This window comes from Saccopteryx leptura, chromosome 2 (assembly GCF_036850995.1).
Source record: "Saccopteryx leptura isolate mSacLep1 chromosome 2, mSacLep1_pri_phased_curated, whole genome shotgun sequence".
Taxonomy (NCBI): Eukaryota; Metazoa; Chordata; class Mammalia; order Chiroptera; family Emballonuridae; genus Saccopteryx; species Saccopteryx leptura.
Genome location: NC_089504.1, coordinates 342,428,346 through 342,448,564, shown reverse-complemented (window position 1 = coordinate 342,448,564; position 20,219 = coordinate 342,428,346). Strand labels below are relative to the sequence as shown.

General features: G+C 44.1%; 1 protein-coding gene across 2 annotated transcripts in view; it reads left to right on the top strand.

The window, feature by feature from the left end:
* Window positions 1–20,219, top strand: part of NMT1 (N-myristoyltransferase 1) — a 36,480-nt gene that overhangs the window by 2,284 nt on the left and 13,977 nt on the right. The window contains exons 2-3 of one of the 2 annotated variants that reach the window (XM_066363927.1): window positions 5,141–5,221; window positions 14,501–14,609. In XM_066363927.1, the coding sequence (XP_066220024.1) occupies window positions 5,141–5,221; window positions 14,501–14,609 (190 nt within the window). The remainder of the gene's footprint in view (window positions 1–5,140; window positions 5,222–14,500; window positions 14,610–20,219) is intronic. The other variant, XM_066363926.1, reaches the window with a different exon arrangement.

Sequence of the window (20,219 nt, the reverse complement as noted above, 5' to 3'; positions counted from 1 at the left end):
CTTAATCTCTTAGGGCCTAAGATTTAGGCCTTTCTTTCAGGATGGGCTGACAGTGCTTTACACTAATGACATGAGCTACATTCATGCACTGGAATAGTAGGAAATACAGTTGTGCTAGTTTCTTATGTTCCTTTGGGTGTATGTTTAGTTCTGACTTGCCCTGTGTTTCTTCTCTAATTAAACTTTGATGAGTATAAATTTCATGGACATATATGTACACGTGCATACATACATTGTGTGTGTGTGTGTGTGTGTGTGTGTGTGTATCTGCAGTTTTTCTGTCAGCTATTTTTAATTTTTTTAATTCACTCAGCAGAGGAAAGGAGGGCAGCATTTGTACCTCGGCTGCTTGCCTGACGTAAGTTAATTTCCCTGAACAATTGAAAGAAGAGTCAGACTTAAGATCGTCTTTAGGCCACATCCCCCTGCAGTTCATGACTCACCTATATGGTTTAACTTGCATATTTGTTTTTAGTGAAAGGCTTTCCAAGAAGTATCGCTAAAGAAGAAACTTCATCAGCTGGCCGATTTTTTAATTTTGGAGTACCAAATAAGTCAAGTTGATCTAGGTGTTTTGGAGCAGGAAAGAACTCTAAAACTATTTTGTCCCTAGGATTATTTTGGAACTTGTTTTGCAGTGTCACTGGTACCATTGAGATGCTGGTAAGCCATTGGTCAAGAACCCTTTGATAAGGATGTATCTTTTCTGTCCTGTTCTTACTCCATGGGGACAGGTTAAGATGGGTTCTTAAAAGTTCTCATTTCCTAATTATGAATTATTATCCTTTATGAAGAAACTTAAGAGAAAAGAAAGGTCTTTATTTATTTATTTATTTATTTTTAGAGAGGAGAGGGAGAGACAGAGAGAAGAGACAGAGAGAGAGAAGGGGGGGAGGAGCTGAAAGCATCAACTCCCATATGTGCCTTGACCAGGCAAGCCCAGGGTATCGAACCAGCGAACTCAGCATTTCCAGGTCGACGCTTTATCCACTGCGCCACCACAGGCCAGGCAAGAAAGGTCTTTTTGAAAGTAATTCCATTAGCTCTCCTTACTTGCTTTTTTTATTGTTCAGATTCTTGAAGAGCGGTTCTTTCTGTCTTTACCTGACGGTTATAGCTGCATCTAGCTCTTAGAAAGAAGAAATCTTTTTAGTTTCTTTTTCTTAATCTCTCCCTTCAGCTTTTGGTTTTTCAAAACTAGATAAAGCAGAGATGAAAAGAGAAATCTCATCACTGATATCAAATAAGTGTTCTAATTTTATTTTTCAATTAAATAGCAATTAAAAAGAAACTAATCAAGAGCTGCTTCAAAGAGAAGAGACTGGAAAGCAGAAGAAATGAATAAATGAGAGCCTATTTCAGGGAGCCTGCTGCTCATGGCAAACCAGTTTTGCTGATTTTTCACATTGTTTAACTAATGTGCTCACTCCAGAATTGCCCAGCTTTATTAAGTCTGCAATTAACCCTTTCCCTGTGGAGTCAATAGATTTGGGGACCATAGATTTAGTAACTGTAGGAGGATGCTTCTTTAACCCTTCCTCTTTAACTGTTTATTTGAATTCTCTACCCTGTTAGCTTCTCACCTAATTCCTCAAGGAAGGTGCTTTTGTGATTGTTGTGTTTAAGGCACACAAAATAAGGTGTTTTCTCTTGAGAATACACACCCAAAAGAAACTAAAATTTTTCAACAGGGTTAGTTTTTGCTTCAAAGTTATTTTTCATGTCTGCTGACTTTGAGAGGGAGCTGAGGAGTATTCACTGTTAAGTGTTCAGTAAATGTTATCTTTTGCTATAATTACTACGTGCTGCCCATTTGGGCCCTATGCTAAGCCCTTTGCATGAGTTATCTCAGCTAGACTTTACTTATAACTGATTAGCTTTTGTAGTGAGGCTTGGGATCTGCATCCCCCCTCTCCCTTTGATACCCTGAAGGACCCATTCTGAACTTACAGGTTTCTTTTGCCTACTGCATTGACTTCTGCATTTTGACTCTGGAGCGTGAGTCCTGTCTTTGGATCCATTCGGTAACCCATGGACTTACCTGACTGGGAAGCCAGTTGGTGAAGCAGGTGACTGGCTTCTTTAAATTCTCCTTGAGATGGGCCAATATCTTTTTCAGAAGTCATTCTAGTGTGTGAAATTGCTCACACTATTGAGTCATTGCTCAGAAAACTACTGAAAACGGTTTCTGAATAGCATTTGATTTGACCTTGGAGTTGCCAGGTTACATTCTAGCTCACCAAACCAACCCAGAGAGTGTGGAATTTACATTTCTGTCTCATTCCCATTTTAAACTATTGAGTATATCAGAGCTTTTGTGAGCCTTAAAAAAAAAGTTTTCCTCCACAACAAGAATTGGTTTGTTCACCCTCAAAACTGGCTGACTATCCCAGGGAGGACAGAGGGTGGCAGTAAAAGCAATCTTTTGTAATCCCTTCCCACAACCTGCTGTTCTTTTCACAGGCCTCCTAGGTTACCTTGATGGCGGTGCCTAAGTGTCTTTATTTTTCCTCCCTTGTAGAATTCACAGTCAGTGTTTTATATAAAGAACTGATTGGTGGAAATTTGCAGAGTTTGCATTAAGTGATCCTCTAATCATAGCAGTAGAGAGAATAGGCAGTTGATAGTGATTCGTATCATGTGGTTTCTACCTGGGCACCCTTGTAAGTGCCCCTTCACTCACCTCTCTTTGGGCCTGCTGAGTGCTAATAGGATTGCTGGGGAAAGTATTACAGCTCATAAGTAAATTGACCTGCAGAAGGATTTCCTGATGTCTAAAAGTGGAATCGAAAGGATATTAGAGAGAGGATTTTTTTTTTAATTTTTTAAATTTATTCATTTTAGAGAGGGAGGGAGAAAGAGAGAGAGAAGGGGGAAGGAGCAGGAAGCATCAACTCCCATATGTGCCTTGACCAGGCAAGCCCAGGGTTTTGAATTGGTGATCTCAGCATTCCAGGTTGATGCTTTATCCACTGCACCACCGCAGGTCAGAGCGAGATAGGATTTATTTAGTAAATTTCTCTGGAAATTTTGAATTTTAGCCCAAAGAATTAATTTCCAGTTTTTAGGAGTAGAAAACAAGTGACTGAAAATTGTGAATTTTGTTTTCTGAACTTTTCTTTTAAAGATTTGATTTATTGCCCTGGCCAGTTGGCTCAGTGGTAGAGCATCGGCCTGGCAAGTCCCAGGTTCAATTCCCAGTCAGGGCACACAGGAGAAGCAGCCATCTGCTTTTCTACCCCTCTGCCTTCCTTTCTCTCTCTTCTTCTCTCTCTCTTCCCCTCCTTCCCACAGCCATGGCTCAAATGGTTTGAGCAGGCTGGCCCCGCTGAGGACGGCTCCATGGCCTCCCCTCAGGTGCTGAAATGGTTTGAGCAGGCTGGCCCTGCTGAGGACGGCTCCGTGGCCTCCCCTCAGGTGCTGAAATGGTTTGAGCAGGCTGGCCCCGCTGAGGACGGCTCCGTGGCCTCCCCTCAGGTGCTGAAATGGTGTGAGCAGGCTGGCCCCGCTGAGGACGGCTCCGTGGCCTCCCTGGAGGTGCTGAAATGGTTTGAGCAGGCTGGCCCCGCTGAGGACGGCTCCGTGGCCTCCCCTCAGGTGCTGAAATGGTTTGAGCAGGCTGGCCCCGCTGAGGACGGCTCCGTGGCCTCCCCTCAGGTGCTGAAATGGTTTGAGCAGGCTGGCCCCGCTGAGGACGGCTCCATGGCCTCCCCTCAGGTGCTGAAATGGTTTGAGCAGGCTGGCCCTGCTGAGGACGGCTCCGTGGCCTCCCCTCAGGTGCTGAAACAGCTTGGTTGCTGAGCAAGGGAGCAGCGGCCGGAGATGGCAGAGCATCGCCCTGTAGCGGGGGGCTTTCCAGGTGGATCCCGGTCAGGGCACATGCTGTCTGTCTCTCTGCCTCCCGCCTCTCACTGAATAAAAAAATAAAAATAAAAGATTTTATTTATTGATTTTAGAGAAAGACAGAAAGGAGGAGGATGGGTGGGAAGTATCCACTTCTAGCTGCTTGGTGTTTGCTTCTCATATGTGCCTTGACCAGGCAAGCCCAGGGCTTCGAACACTATCCACTGAGCCAGCCAGCCAGGGCCTTGAGTTTGTTATGTCTGGAAAGCATCAGTCAGCCACATATTTGTTAAACTCTTTTTAAAAAAATTTTTATTGATTTAGAGAGAGAGAGAGGAAAGGAGAAAGAGAAAGATATCAATTTGTTGTTTCACGTATGCATTGTTTGGTTGATTCATGTATGTGCCCTTACCAGGGATTGAACCCATGACACTGCTGTATTGGGGTGATGCTGTCACCAACTAAACTACTTGACCAGGGCCTGTTGAACTCTTAACTGTTTGCCCAGCACAAATAGAATTGCTGTGGGAGCCGGCTGTATGTAAGATGTGGTCCCTATACTTAGGAAAATTTTAATCTCATGGGAAGCCAGGAAGGAGCACATTATTAAACTGTTTGGGAGATCATAATCTTTTTTTTTTTTTAAGCGCCTGCGCATGTGAGACAGAGCAAAAGTGAAACAGAAAGGGAGAGAGATGAGAAGCATCAACTTGTAGTTGCGGCACTTTAGTTGTTCACTGATTGCTTCTCATATGTGCCTTGACGGGGGGTTCCAGCTGAGCCAGTGACCCTGCACTCAAGCTGGATGAGCCCACACTCAAGCAGGTGACCTCAGGGTTTTGAACCTGTGACCTCTGCCTCCCAGGTCAATACTCTGTCCAGTGCGCCACCACTGGTCAGGCTGAGAGATCATAATCTTAAGTTAAGACACCAGGGAGAGCTATAGTAGGCAGAGGAGGGGTGCTTTCTGTATAAAACATGGCTCACTCTCATTTCCTTTAGTACCTGCTCTTCTGATACACAAAACTTTGTTTTAGGGCCCTGTGTGATGGAACAGTGTCTTTGGCTTTGGAGATTCTCAGGTACACTCTCACAGGGAAAGAGACTATAGTGTTGGGGGAAGGAATAGGCCAAGTCTTTAGAGATTGGTGGCTTTTGCCTGGGTACTGGTTGGTTAGTTGGTGACTAATCTGCCTTGGTTTCTTTTTCTATAAACAATAAGGTAAGCCAGATAGCCCTGAGATTCCTTCCAGCTCTGGTGGTTTAGCTCCCACAATGAGAACTTTTTGTTCCTCAGCCACGCACCTTTGAGTGGATTTTGTCATCCAGTGGGATTGCGAGGAGGCCCACCTTACGACCCTCACTGCTCATGCTGTCTGTAAGTTTGCTGCTTCTGTTGCTCATCTGTCCGCTTGTCCTTCCCTCCTGCCCACTCACAAACCCTGGCACTGCATGCTCTTTCTAGAAATAAGTCCTGAGGTTCGTTTTCCATCTCCTCCCCCAGCCCTGACTTTCTACCAGAGCATCCAGAGGATGTTTGAACTTAAAATATTTTGGCCTTCATCAAAAAATGACATTTCTTGATTACTTTTCTTCTGTTTCTGAGTCTCTCATTCTGCTAATTCATCCTATGTTTGCTAGGTTGTTCGATAATGAGTTGGGTTGGTCAACTTTACTTTAGAAAGTAAATTTCAAAATTTTTGTGTGAACTCCCACCTCCTTTTCCATTGCAGGCACACATTACTCTTCCCCCCACCCAAAAAAAGAAAGCAAATTTCACTTATTCTTTGCCTATTATTTTCGAACCAAATAAACCAAAGTTAAGTTCTGATTCACTGTATTTCAAGGACTGGTCAATCTCTTTTGGAGTATGTTAAGGTGGGTATGTTAAGTCTGAGAACTCAGACTTCTGTGTCAATTTGCAGAATCCCAGCATGCTCTGGGACACCTACCCAGTGGGTGTGGACTTCAGGTCCCTTTATAAATGATAACCAAATTCTTAGAGGAGGGTTCTTCTGGCTTCTATGGGGTCCTCTGGTTTGGTTCTCCCCAAATCCAAATTGAGGCCATTCTTCTGTGAAATGATATTGGCTCCTATTGCTCTTTTCTTTCCTTTTCTTTTTTAAAGAGCATCGACCTCAAGCGCTGAGTTGCCAGTCCGAAACCCTGGGCTTGCCCAGTCAAGGCAAATATGACAAGCAATCAGTTAATGAACAACTGAAGTGATTTTTAAATATTTTATTTATTGATTTTTACAGAGAGGAGAGAGAGGGATGGGGAGCAAGAAGTATCAACTCATAGTTGCTTCACTTTAGCTGTTTATTGATTGCTTGTTGTATGTGCCTTGACCAGGCAAGCCCAGGGTTTCAAACTGGCAACCACAGCGTTCCAGGTTGATGTTCTATCCACTATGCCGTCATAGGCCAGGCAACTTCCTATTGCTTCTTGAAGACCTAGTCTTAAGGTCTCTGAGCTTGGTTTCTTGTGAATAATTATAATACCTTAAAACTTAATCCGAATGAACTCCTTGGAAGTCTCTTTTCTGAGTCTCTCTTTGAGGTGTTAACTATCAGACCCTGGTGAGCTGGCCTGACCAGGCGGTGGTGCAGTGGATAGAGTGTTGGACTGGGATGTGGAGGACCCAGGTTCGAGACCCCAAGGTCGCCAGCTTGAGCGCGAGCTCATCTGGTTTGAGCAAAGCTCACCAGCTTGAGCCCAAGGTCGCTGGCTCGAGCAAGGGGTTACTCGGTCTGCTGCAGCCCCCCCCCCCTCCCCGTCAAGACACATATGAGAAATCAGTCAAGGAACAACTAAGGAACCACAACAAAGAATTGATGTTTCTCATCTCTCTTCCTTCCTGTCTGTCTGTCCCTATCTGTCCCTCTCTCTGATTCTCTCTGTCCCACAAAAAAAAAAAAAAAAAAAAGAAAGAAAAGACCATGGTGAGCTTATAATGTGTCTCATGGATGTGACTCAGTACCTGGTAGCTCATTAAAAACGACATTTTAGCCTGACCTGTGGTGGCGCAGTAGATAAAGCATCGACCTGGAATGCTGCAGTGCTGGTTCAAAACTAGACACTTGCCCAGTCAAGGCACATTTGGGAGTTGATGCTTCCTGCTCCTCCCTCCTTCTTTCTCTCTCTCTTTTTCTCTCCTCCCTCTAAAAATGAATAAATAAGTTCTAAAAAAAAGAAAGACTTTTAATAAAAAAACTTCCCTTTGTTCTTCTGCTGTTTCTGTGCGCTTGATGTACAAGTTGAAACAGGATTGTTGCTCAGTAGCTGCATGTGCAAAGTCAGGCCAGTACAAGGAAATGGTTTTAGTTTGGGTCTTGGAGTTTGTCAGGCACTTGTATGAATAAAGCATAAAACAAAACAAGGGTTCAGCGCAAGATCCTGACACAAAAATGGGGTTGAGGGGATGGCTACAGAGAAGCGTCTCTGCTGAAAGCAAGGGCAGTGGCAGGAAGGTAGATAGGTTAGTGATTTTGCACACTTGTAAAGATGTCTAAAGTTGGAAGAAGTAATGTCTTCTCTTTTCCTTATGTCAAATTATAATTATGTTTAGTAAGCACCCAGTTGATTAATATGTAAGTTATTTACCTTGACCTTTTTGATTCTTTTTTTCCATAGAATTATAAAAAAACGATTCTTACAGTAATACATATACAGGGACCAGAGAGTTCATTCCATAAGCTGAAATGAATAAGGATCTATAAATTGTATCAACAGTGGGATGCTGGTTTATGTCCTAACATCATCCAGTTTTTAAACCTTCTAATGCTCCATATAATACTGAGATAGAAGCGAGGACACCTCCGGAATAAGAAAACCACATCGAGTTATCAAAGGCTGCAAGTGGACCTGTGTGTGATAACAAAATTGAGTTATTAAAAGAAAAATATCTTCAGGGCATAAATGACGGTATGGTTTCTGTGCTTAGCCACAGCCTTAGGAGTTTTGCTGAACATCTGGTTTAAGGAGTTCACCTTATTCCCCCCTGTGAATGTTGGTCTTTCTTCCTTCTCTGTTAGACCTGTGTCTCATTAAGGTACCATGTGGAAGGGTGCACCTGCATGTGGACTTCATGACCTTAATGTTTGGACTGAAGTAACCTCCAGCCTTCACTGGGTGTCCCTGACTTACAGTCTTTGCATAAAGGACCTGATGGGTGCAAATGGGTGCAGACACAGTTGTTGCAGAGCAGGGGGAAGTAAGGGTGGATGAGCTAGATTGGAACTGAATGTCATGGGCCTAAGGAAAAGTTGGGCTTGATACGTTCCAGGCTAAGAAGCTGCTGTTACTGTTGGCCTTCAAACATGAGATGGACACATGGAAAGCCATTTTCATAGAGGTGACTTCCACAGTTCCACAGCTGTATGGAGTTTAGGATGATGCAGAAAGGTTGTGAAGTCGGGGAGATCCAGTAAAGACTGGAGGTAACTTTAGGCCGTGGGTAAGTTCCTAAAGTCTGGACATGAGGGCTCCTATCAGGACTAGGAAGAGATTAGTGTGAAAACAGTCCACAACAGGAAATGGCAGCACGTGGCTACCAGTTTCCTTCTCCCTACACAGTATGAAAGTATAATTAATATTCATAATGACTCCAAGCATTGTAAGACCATGAAGGCTTTCTAAATGATAAATTAAAGCTTAAATGGTATTTACCGTAATGTATGGAAATATATTTTATACTGTTTGAATTCTTTTGAAAGTAGGTTATTTAGAATATACAGCCAAAACAATACGCTGAGCTTAGCTGATTCTGCAGATTAATTTTAGGTTTACTGTACTCTCAGATTGGACTCTTAACTTTGATTTTTTTTTTTTTTTTTGCTTTCAAATTGTTTTATTGCCCACCAAATTGTAAATATTTGTTCAAGAATCTTTTTTTTTAATCTTTTTTTAAATTTTTTATTTATTCATTTTAGAGAGGAGAGGGAGAGACAGAGGGAGAGAGAGAAAGGAGAGACAGAGAGAGAGAAGGGGGTAGGAGCTGGAAGCATCAACTCCCATATGTGCCTTGACCAGGCAAGCCCAGGGTTTCGAACCGGCGACCTCAGCATTTCCAAGTCGATGCTTTATCCACTGCGCCACCACAGGTCAGGCCTGTTCAAGAATCTTGATCAGGCCCTGGCCAGTTGGCTCAGTGGTAGAGCATTGGCCTGGCTTGTGGAAGTCCCGGTCAGGGCACACAAGAGAAGCTACCATCTGCTTCTCCATCCCTTCCCCATCTCTTTCTCTCTCATCCTCCCGCAGCCATGGCTCCAGTGGTTCCAGTGAAGTTGGCCCCAGGCACTGAGGATGGCTATATGGCCTCACCTCAGGCTAAAATATCCCGGTTGCTGGTTGCTCGCAGCTGCAGCCCAGCTGGGCAGAGCTTTGCCTGGTAGGGGACTTGACAGGTGGATCCTGATTGGGCACATGCAGGAGTCTGTCTCTGCCTCCCCGCCTCTCACTTAATCAAAAAAAGGAAAAAAAAGAATCTTGATCAGATATTTATGGGAAGTTATAAAATATACAGGATATAATTATGGTCCATAAAGTTTCTTGTCAATAACAGGGTGTATCTGAACTTTAAGGGAAAGCTAAAGTTTTTCGCATCTAAAGTTCAGCCTTACTTTGAAGTGTTTAAGGGTAAAGTGTAATGTCTGCAACTTACTATGAAGAAAATTAAATAAGATGGATAAATGAATGACTAGAGCAATAGATAGACTGACATGATAAAATGAATACAGCAAAATTAAAGAATTTAAGTTAATTGCAGACTCTAAATGGTGGACATAAATGTTTATCATAAAATTCTTTCAACTCTTGAATCTTTGAAAATTTTTATAATAAAATGTTGGGGAGCAGCTCTGCTTATTTGTTCTCCTCTAATCCTATGAAGGTGACATTAGCCCCATTTTACAAGTAGAAAAACTAAGGTACAACAAGATTGAATATATGCTTAAGGCCACCCAGCTAGTGGAGACTAAGCTGAACCAGGAATCCAGGTCTACTAATTAAAGAGAGGCTACGTGGTGAAGTAAAAACAACATGCAGTTCCCGTTAATAATCATCTTTGGAACCCAAGGGTTCGGAGAAGCCATCTTTTGTGCAAAGAGGTATTTGAGACTCCCACTGCCGCTCCTGGCGCATCCTCGAGTGCTTAGTCCTCCCCACCTGCTTGCCTATTCCTTCAGTAGTTTCTTGTTCTAAAGTAGGACTAGCATATCCAAATGGCTCAGAAAGACCTCCTAATTGTTGACACATTACAGAAAAAAACTAGACTGAAGATACCATGCCTTGATTTCAACTCTAATTACAAGTAATTTACTCTTAAAAAAGAATCCCTAGCATTAGATATTTCCAGCTGTTGTGGCCCAAGAATACATCTTTATTCTAAAGATGTAAAATCCAGGGAACATGCAGATATCTGAAGAAGAAAAAAACATTGCAATCACTAATTCATAAAAGTTTTGGGGGAAATTTAAATTTTTTAAGCTTAATACTTTTGCACATTGTATGCAGAGTGAGCGTGGGACAGGAGAGTTCCCTACCTGAAGCCCTTTTCCTCTCTCTGGCCACCTCTATGTCTTTAAGACCAAAAAGTGCCAACAATGGCTTGATACCAGATGTGTCTCCTCGTCAGATATTTTACTTGCATTGACTGAAATAGGCAGAATCCTGGGATGAGCCTCCCCTAGGGGGGAGAATCCCAAAGTGTGCCCTCTATTCCAGGGGATCTCAGAGTGGGTACCAGCTCCTTTAATAGGTTTTCAGGTCTACAGACTCCATCCCTGAGTAACAGGAGAGATACAGACCAGAATGCTCTAAGGGAGAGAACAATCCATAAAGAAAAACCAGTTAGGTGAAATGTTTGGAGTGAAGTAACCTCAAGTGGAACTTGGAAGTTAGAGCAGGAACCTCAGAAAATGGGTTCAACCCTCAGAGGGTCATTCAGATTCAAGCCTCCTTCTACAGGACCTAGGTGCCCCCTTACCTCTGCTCATTTCTGAACATAGAGCTTTGTTTTCCTTAAATGCCCATTTCCTTAGCCTTAACTCCCCCTTCTCCCTGCCCCCCCCCCCAAGCACAGAAACCTTGCCTCTTCCTTTCCAGAGAAAACACGGATCATCTCATGTGAGCCCTTTCACCCACATAATTGAAATAAATGTATTTGGAAAGTACCGGAAATGAACTAGGGGACCCTGGCCACCTAAATGGGTTGGCTCTGAAAGACCCAGTGCAGGCTGCTGCCATTTGGGGCTCCTGCCAGAGGCAGTGGATCCACTGATGGGCTTCCAGGGCATACCTGCTCTTGACACCTTTCCAAACTTGGCTCAGGAAGGGCCAGCTGTTGTGCCAGTAGTTGAGGAAAGTAGGTAAAGCAGAGGCCACAGTTAGCGGCAGGGTTGGGCTTCTCGCTTGTGTGTGTGCCTGTGGATAGCCAGCAGAAAAGTTTAGGTAAATGAGTCTTCAGTTGAAACAGCCTGAGTGCTCTCACCTGTGTGCTTGTGCTGGTGGATGGCCAGCTTGTAGGAGTCAGTGAGGTGACTTGCCGTCTGGGAATGGATAGAGCTTCTCCTCATTGTGAGCCCTTCCGTGGATGGCCAGGGAAGCCCTCTGGGCAGAGGGTCACCCACAATTAGCAGGAGTAGGACTTTTCACCTGTGGGGATGAATTATGCTGGAGCAGGTGTTTATGCAGGGAGAAATGGGCTTGACACTGGTCACAGGGGAAGGGCTGCTCCCTGGAGTGGACCCATTTGTGATTGGCCAAGAGGGAGGGATAATTGAAGCTGGCAGCCACTGTGAGCAACAGTATAGAGTGGTCTACTGGTTTGGAGTGTCCTTGAGCCAAGGCTTAAAGAAGCCCCACCTAGAGTTCCAGTAGAGCTCTGGGCAGGCAGCTTTGTAATTGGGGCCAGGTGGGATGCTAGATGGCAGCCACTCTGTTCTCCTCACTCCCATCCTTGGGGCCTATGGCCTTTCTCTCACCTCTACTGACAATTGCTAGGCTCTCACCCTCTGGATTCTGGGCCTTCCAGTGCCATGCCTCCACTTCTCCTTACATCCAAGGGATAAAGGCGGTTTTAGGGTCTGAAAACCCAAGGGGGAACCCAGACAAGAGGTTGGACCCTAAGAATAAGAAACTGGTAGATGATTAATTTTGGCTCCCGCCCCCCTATTTTTTTCCAAGTGAGGGGAAGGAAGATAGAGACAGACTCCTGCATGCGCCCTGACCAGGATCTACCCAGCAACCCCATCTGGGGCCATGCTCACAACTGAGCTTTAGTGACTAAGGCAGAGGCTCCATGGAGCCATCCTTGGCACATAGGGCCAGTGTGCTCAAATTAATCGAGCTATGGCAGCAGGAGGAGAAGAGAGAAAGAAAGAAGAAGGAGGGGGAAGGATGAAGAAGTAGATGGTCGATTCTCCAGTATGCCTTGACCAGGAATTGAACCCGGGACTTCCACATGCTAGGCTGATGCTCTCTCTACCACTGAGCCACTGCCTAGTCAGGCAGTTTTGGCTTTTTAATGGAAGAATTCCAAGGAAGGTGGCAGAGTGATATCAGGCGTTACTCCCAGACTGACAGTGCCAACCTCAATTTAGATACAGTAGAAACCAATGACAACAATAATGAGGTTAAGCACGCTGCAGGATTGCCTGACCAGTGGTGGCACAGTGGATAGAGCACTGACCTGGGACACAGAGGTCCTAGGTTTGAAACCCCAAGGTTGCCAGCTTGAGCATGGGCTCGCCAGCTTGAGTGCAGGATCACTGGCTTGAGCGTGGGATCATTGAAATGATCTTATGGTCGCTGGCTTGAACAAGGGATCACTGGCTTGGCTGGGCCCCTCTGCCCCGCCCCAGCCCTGGTCAAGGCATTTATAAGAAGAAATCAATGAATAACTAAAGGGACATAACTACAAGTTGATACTTCTCTTTCTCTTTCTGTCTCTCACTTAAAAAAAAAAAGCAGGCTGCAAGGTGAACCTTAAAATTCATTAATAAAATGAAGAAAACCCTGAATTGAAAATGTCAAAGAAACAGTATAATGTAGGATTTGTATCTCAAAGATATTGAGAGACAATACAGAAAATGATGAGAGATGGTAGGAAACTTAAATATGGCTAAGAAACTGGTTTTTGTTGCATTCACTGGGTGTGTCACAAAGAAGGACACTGGCATGAGGAAATCCCATTACCACGTTCACACTCACACCTTTCATGTCATCTCTTTGTGACAGGAATGGCTAGATCAGGGTTAGTCAACCTTTTAATACCTCCTCCCACTTTTGTATCTCTGTTAGTAGTACAATTTTCTAACCGCCCACTGGTTCCACAGTAATGGTGGTTTATAAAGTAGGGAAGTAACTTTACTTTATAAAATTTATAAAGCAGAGTTACAGCAAGTTAAAGCATATAATGATTACTTACCAAGTACTTTATGTCGGATTTTTGCTAAGTTTGGCAGAATAAATCTTTATAAAACAACTTACTATAGTTAAATCTCTTTTTTTTTCTTTCCTCTTTTTTTTTTTGTATTTTTCTGAAGTTGGAAACGGGGAGGCAGTCAGACAGACTCCCACATGCGCCCGACCGGGATCCACCCGGCATACCCACCAGGAGGCGATGCTCTGTCCATCTGGGGCATTGCTCTGTTGCAACCAGAGCCATTCTAGCGCCTGAGGCAGAGGCCATAGAGCCATCCTCAGCGCCCAGGCCAACTTTGATCCAATGGAGCCTTGGCTGCGGGAGGGGAAGAGAGAGACAGAGAGGAAGGAGAGGGGGAGGGGTGGAGAAGCAGATGGATGCTTCTCCTGTGTGCCCTGGCCGGGAAATGAACCCAGGACTCCTGCACGCCAGGCCGACGTTCTACCACTGAGCCAACCTGCCAGGGCCAAATCTATCTTTTTATTTATATGATACTTTGGTTGCTCCACTACTGCCCACCGTGAAAGCTGAAACGCCCACTAGTGGGCGGTAGCACCAGGTTGACTACCACTGGGCTAGATGCTTCACTTTTCCCAAGATTCCTAGTATTGGGTGTTGTTGCCTGTGGTGATCATCCAGTCTTAACCAGCTGACGGTTGTCCTCAATCCTGCAGGCTTGATTTAGGCATTTTTCATGATTGCTATTTTGAACACAGTACTGTATAGCAACACAAAATTGCCTTTTTTCTTTGTTGCTTCCTCCCTTTCTGATACTGCCTTGTGCTTTAGATCCAGCTGGGGAAACTCATTAAAACTAATGCATTGGGAGGGTGGGCGGGAGGGGGAGGGAGGGTTTCCACATACACCACTTCTGGCTGTCATCCTTTTAAATTTAAAGATGTATTGGTGGTATGAGTGCCCTGTTAACAATTATCATTTGCCTTTGGTGCCAGCAATAAACATATAAAAACAAGAATAGAAACGATCCTTTCAAACAAATAGGACATTCCTTGCAGAGCTCTCCCTCCCTCGGAGCAGATGGGAGTAGGGAAGAGAGCTATGTTTTCTGGTGTCCTCCAAATGCCCCTTCTGGGAACCTGGGTCCTCTAGTCTGCTTCTGAAGCCAACAGGCTTGGTTAAGGAAGGCCTGGCTCCACAGAAGGCTCTTTGTCAGTGTAGCCCAAAACAGATGATTTTTTAAAAACCCTGCATCAGTATTTACTTGTTTTACAGTGGTTTGAGTCCAGCCAATGACACTGGAGCCAAAAAGAAGAAAAAGAAACAAAAAAAGAAGAAAGAGAAAGGCAGCGAGACAGATTCAGCCCAAGATCAGCCTATGAAGGTAACAAGGAGGCTCTGTTTTCTTATAACTGAGTCAATTTTAGATGAGAGTTTGGGGTAAATGTATAGGAACAATTTAGATTGATAATTCCCACTGATAATACTTCAAGATGGGGGAGTTGGATCCCTCTGCTGCCCTAGATCTAGGTGATACATTTGCTCTTATACCTTAAGACACGGAAGATTAGACACTCCCAAGCATGGTGTCCCCTGAGAATGAATGGTACATAACTGCACGTGGTGCTGTGCAAGATGCCAGTCCGAGAGTAATTACGTGTGCCAGCCTCTCTTGCTTATAGCAGTGGTTCTCAGTCTTTTCCCTCTGAAGCCCCACCTCTGTGGGAGTACAAGGCCTGTGCTTTTTTTTTTTTTTTTTTGTATTTTTTTTTATTTTATATTTTTCTGAAGTTGGAAACGGGAAGGCAGTCAGACAGACTCTCGCATGTGCCCGACCGGGATCCACCCAGCATGCCCACCAGGGGGCGATGCTCTGTCCATCTGGGGCGTTGCTCTGTAGCAATCAGAGCCATTCTAGCACCTGAGGCAGAGGCCATAGAGCCATCCTCAGTGCCCGGGCCAACTTTGCTCCAGTGGAGCCTTGGCTGTGGGAAGGGAAGAGAGAGATGGAGAGGAAGGAGAGGGGGAGGGGTGGAGAAGCGGATGGGCGCTTCTCCTGTGTGCCCTGGCCGGTAATCGAACCCGGGACTCCTGCACACCAGGCCGACGCTCTACCACTGAGCCAACCAGCCAGGGCCAAGGCCTGTGCTTTTTAAGGCAGATCTTTATATATTGCAAGCATTCTCTTAGTGCTGTAGTCATTGTAATGAAAACCATGAGTCCCACATCAATTTCTGAGTTTCACTAGCTGAGAGCCTCTGGCCTAGAGTTTACCACCTAAGGCTGGTTTACATACCTGAGTCCCAGAAGTATGGGCAAGGGTTGTTTTGTTTTGTAAATAAAACAATATTTTAAAAAGAAAACCTTTTATTTCAGGTAAGTACCATCGTCTTTAAAGTAGGCCCTGGGAGAAGTTCAAAACATTCATAATTCCTCTTTTAGAATTGCCTCCCAGTTTATAAGCCTTGCAAGAAATTTGGTCTCATTCTGATCTGTCTGTACTTTGCTTCATGCCTCAAATGGTATGCTCCAACTTCAGTTTTCTACCCTATTTTGATATGGCCTTAAGTAATTTTTTACTATTATCGATATCAAACCTGTATGAAAAAAAAAAAAGACCACCATTATTAACTACATTGTTGGCGAGGCTCTTGCCAGGCATTTCAGCATCCCTACAAGGTAGGTGAGGTCTTCCCATTTTAAAGATGAGAGAGGTAACTTACCCATGTCTTTCAGTCAGGAATTGTAACCCAAGCCCATGCTTTGTTTAAGGATTTTGTTTTTTTGTTTGTCTGGGGGTGGGTATTTGGGTAACTCCAGGGAGTTGAAGCTTGAGCCTATATCAAAATGGTTCCCTTCAGGGAGACACTAGAATCTATGTAAACACAATAAATTAAATAAAAAAAAATAAAAATAAATGGTTCCCTTGAAATTAGAAAATTTTAACAAAGTACCATTTACATAGCTCTTTCATTTTCCTTTTTACAATAGTGATGCAGTTCATTGTAGAGAATTTAGTGGAAACAACACAGTGAGAAGAAAACTAAAATCACTTATAGTCCTGTGGATGAAAAAGGGCCACATACTAACCCTGACAAGCTCGGGAGACCAGCAGGGCGGCCTTACAAACTCAGAGACCTAAAGTAACCACATGGAATGGTCTGAAATTAAACCTGTCTAACTAAAAGTGAGTCATGGCAGATAGTGATATCTAGGTTGCTATCTTCCTTGACAAAAAAAGTCAGTCTTTTCCTGGCCAGTTTGCTCAATTGGTTAGAGCATCATCCTGATACGTAGAGTTTGCTAGTTTGATCCCACGGTCAGGGCACATACAGAAACAGATCGATGTTTTTGTCTTTCTCTAAAATCAATAAATTTAGCCTGACCAGGTGGTGGCACAGTGGATAGAGCGTCCGTCTGGGACACGGAGGTCCCAGGTTCAAAACCCCGAGGTCACCAGCTTGAGCGTGGGCTCATCTGGCTTAAGCAAGGGATCACTCTGCTGTAGCCTCCTGGTCAAGGCACATATGAGAAAGCAATCAGTGAACAACTAAGGGGCTGCAACAAAGAATTGATGCTTCTCATCTCTCTCCCCTCTGTCTGTTCTATTCCAGTGGTTCTCAACCTGTGGGTCGCGACCCCGGCGGGGGGGGGGGGGTCGTTCGACCCACAGGTTGAGAACCACTGGTCTATTCCTATCTGTCCTTCTCTCTATCCCTGTCACCAAATAAATAAATAAATTAAATTAATTAAATTTTTTTTTCTTTTTTTCCAGAGACAGAGAGAGGGATAGACAGGGACAGACAGACAGGAACGGAGAGATAAGAAGCACCAATCATTAGTTTTTCATTGCGCGTTGCAACACCTTAGTTGTTCATTGATTGCTTTCTCATATGTGCCTTGACCGTGGGCCTTCAGCAGACTGAGTAACTCCTTGCTTGAGCCAGCGACCTTGGGCTCAAGCTGGTGAGCTTTTGCTCAAACCAGATGAGCCCTCGCTCAAGCTGGCGACCTCAGGGTCTCGAACCTGGGTCTTCCGCATCCCAGTCCAACGCTCTATCCACTGCGCCACCGCCTGGTCAGGCATTTTTCTTTTTTTAAATTATGTAAGAGGCAGGGAGGCAGAGACAGACTCCCACGTGTACCCCGACCAGGATGTACCCAGCAAGCCCCCTACCAGGCGATGCTCTGCCTGTCTGGGCTACTGCTCCATTGCTTGGCAACTGAGCTACTTGAGCTCCTGAGGCAAGGCCATGGTGCCATCCTCAGTGCCTGGGCCAGCCGGCTCGAACCATTGGAACCCTGGCTGGGAGGGTGGGGTGGAGAGAAGCAGATGGTTTCTTCTGTGTGCCCTGATCGGGAACGGAACCTGGGATTTCTACTCTGAGGGCCAACGTTTCACCACTGAGCCTACTGGCCAGGGCCAAAAAGATTTTTTTCTTAAATAAAAGTCAATCTTTATCTTAACTGAACCCGTCTATTGTCTTTTTGCTTCTACGATAACCAACCTTTGGAAGGTTAAGGTAATTTCCTTCCTCCCCTCACTGTACCAGAGCAGAAACCACAAAACCCCTCATCGTTATTGTTTATCCTGTTCATTTCTAACTGTTGACCATTGTATACCTACAAATGTAAAAGAAGCATATTTGTTTTACTTTTTTGTTATTTTGTTTTGTTTTTTATTCAATCCCAGAGATTTTTCCCTGCTTTGCTTTCTCCTGCCTCCCTAATCACCAGTGGATTTCATGTAACCCCCTTACGCTTCCTCCTTTGATTGTAATGTATAAGGTGAAAATAAGGTACAAAACTGCCATTCTCTGGAGCATTTTCTCAATCCATTGAGATTTTGCTCCGGCAGTAGTCATACGTTTAGCTCAAATAAACTCATAAAAATTTTCTACAGGTTTAAATGTGTCTTATGTTGACAATCCTTCCTCCTAGGAATAAGCAATGTAAACATGTTGTTTTATAGTGTTCCTTTTTTCACAATCTAAATAAAAAGAAAAGTTAATAAAGTATTACAAATAATTATGCACATTTTTATAATCATAAGCCTGACACATAAGACCCAGAAGACACAAAGAAATACTGACAAATTTAGCCTGACCAGGCGGTGGCGCAGTGGATAGGGCATCAGACTGGGACACGGAGGACCCAGGTTTGAAACCCCGAGGTCGCCAGCTTGAGTGCCAGCTCATCTGGTTTTAGTAGGGCTCACCAGCTTGAGCCCAAGGTCTCTGGCTTGGCTGAAGCCCCCTGGTCAAGGGACATAGGAGAAAGCAATCAATGAACAACTACGGTGCCGCAACAAAGAATTGATGCTCTTATTTCTCTCCCTTCCTGCCTGTCTGTCCCTATCTGTCTCTTTCTGTCTCTGTCACACACAAAAAAAGAAAAGAAATATTGACAAATTTAAACTCTGTAAAAGTCAAAAGATAAACAACAAACAGGGAAATATTTGTAATACATGGATCAGTCAACTTAAAATAATGAAATGAGTAGGTAGTTCACAAAAACTAAATGTTCAGCCATTGTATGAAAAGATAATTATGCCCTGGCCGGATAGCTCAGTTGGTTAGAGCATCGTTGCAAAATGCAGGGGTTGCCAGTTCAGATCCTTGGTCAAGGCACATACAGGAACAGATCGATGTTCTCTCTCTCCCTCCCCTCTCCTCTCTCTCCCTCCCCTCTCTCCCTCCCCTCTTTCTCCCTCCCCTCTCTCCCTCCGCTGTCCTGTGTCCCCCTTCTCCCTCCCCCTCCCTGTTCTCCCTCTCCCCTTCCCTCTCTTCCCCTTTCTTTCTCCTCCTCCCCCTCCCTCTCCTCTTGCTAAAATCAATCAAAATTATTTTTTAACTAAGAAAAAGAAAAGATGCTTAAACTCACAATGAAAGAAATGAAAATGCATACTTGCCTGGTAGGGGAGACAGATCGTGAAGGCGGTTTTCCAAGGGCAGGCCTTACCCATGCCCTCCAGGTGTGCTGACCGTCGCACCTTCCCCACCTGTGGGAAGCTCCACTGCATGCTTTGTGGTCGAGGAGGACTGTTTGTGCTTTCCCCTGACGTCAAAGGAAGAAGTGAAAAATAGTATTTTTTTCTTTTAGATAGGCAGAGATTAAGATTTGTTAAGTCTAATGATGAGTCTGGAGAAACACTCATAATATAGTACTATTCATTGGTTATTAATTTCTACTTAGCAAATTACAATACAGTCATTTCAAATGTGCATATTTGTTGACCCAGCAGACCTCCTTTCTTAGACTTTATCCTGCAGGAATACATATCCAAGTGAGCAAAAATAGATGTACATGGAAGTTCACTACAGTATATTTGTAACACTGAAGAACAAAACCAACAAAATGCCCATTGGTAGGGGGTTGGCTAAATATACAGTGGTACATGCACAGTAGTCAGAATGGGCAAGCCTGTGTGTAGCCACATGGAAAGGTCTCTTAGACATACTGTTTTAAAAAGAGCAATTTATAGAATAATATATGATCCAATTTTAGTTTTTGAAATTGTGTGTTTGGAACTTGCATGCAAAAAAGTCTGAAATTTGCCTCTTCTGAACCTCCCAAATTAAGACTGTTGATGACAAGGATTATATTTGAGGAGTGGGATTGTCTTTGTTTTGACTGATTTTAGAGAGGGGAAAGGCGAGAGAGAAACATTGATTTGTTGTTCCACTCAGGTATGCATTCATTAGTTGATTCCTGTATGTGTGCAGACTAGAGATTGAATCCACAACCTTGGCATATGGGATGATGCTCCAACCAGCTGAGCTACTCATCCAGGGTGGGATTGTTGGGTTTTTACTTTCTGTATGTATTATACATTTCTGCAGTGTTTGGAATTTTACACTGAGCATGTATTACTTCTGCCATCAAACATCACAAGAAGGGGAGAAACCCTGTAGGAAGCACCCATCCATCAAATTACTCGTCAGCAACTTCCTCCACTTGTACAATATGTGACCTCTGGGATTAGGAAAGAGGA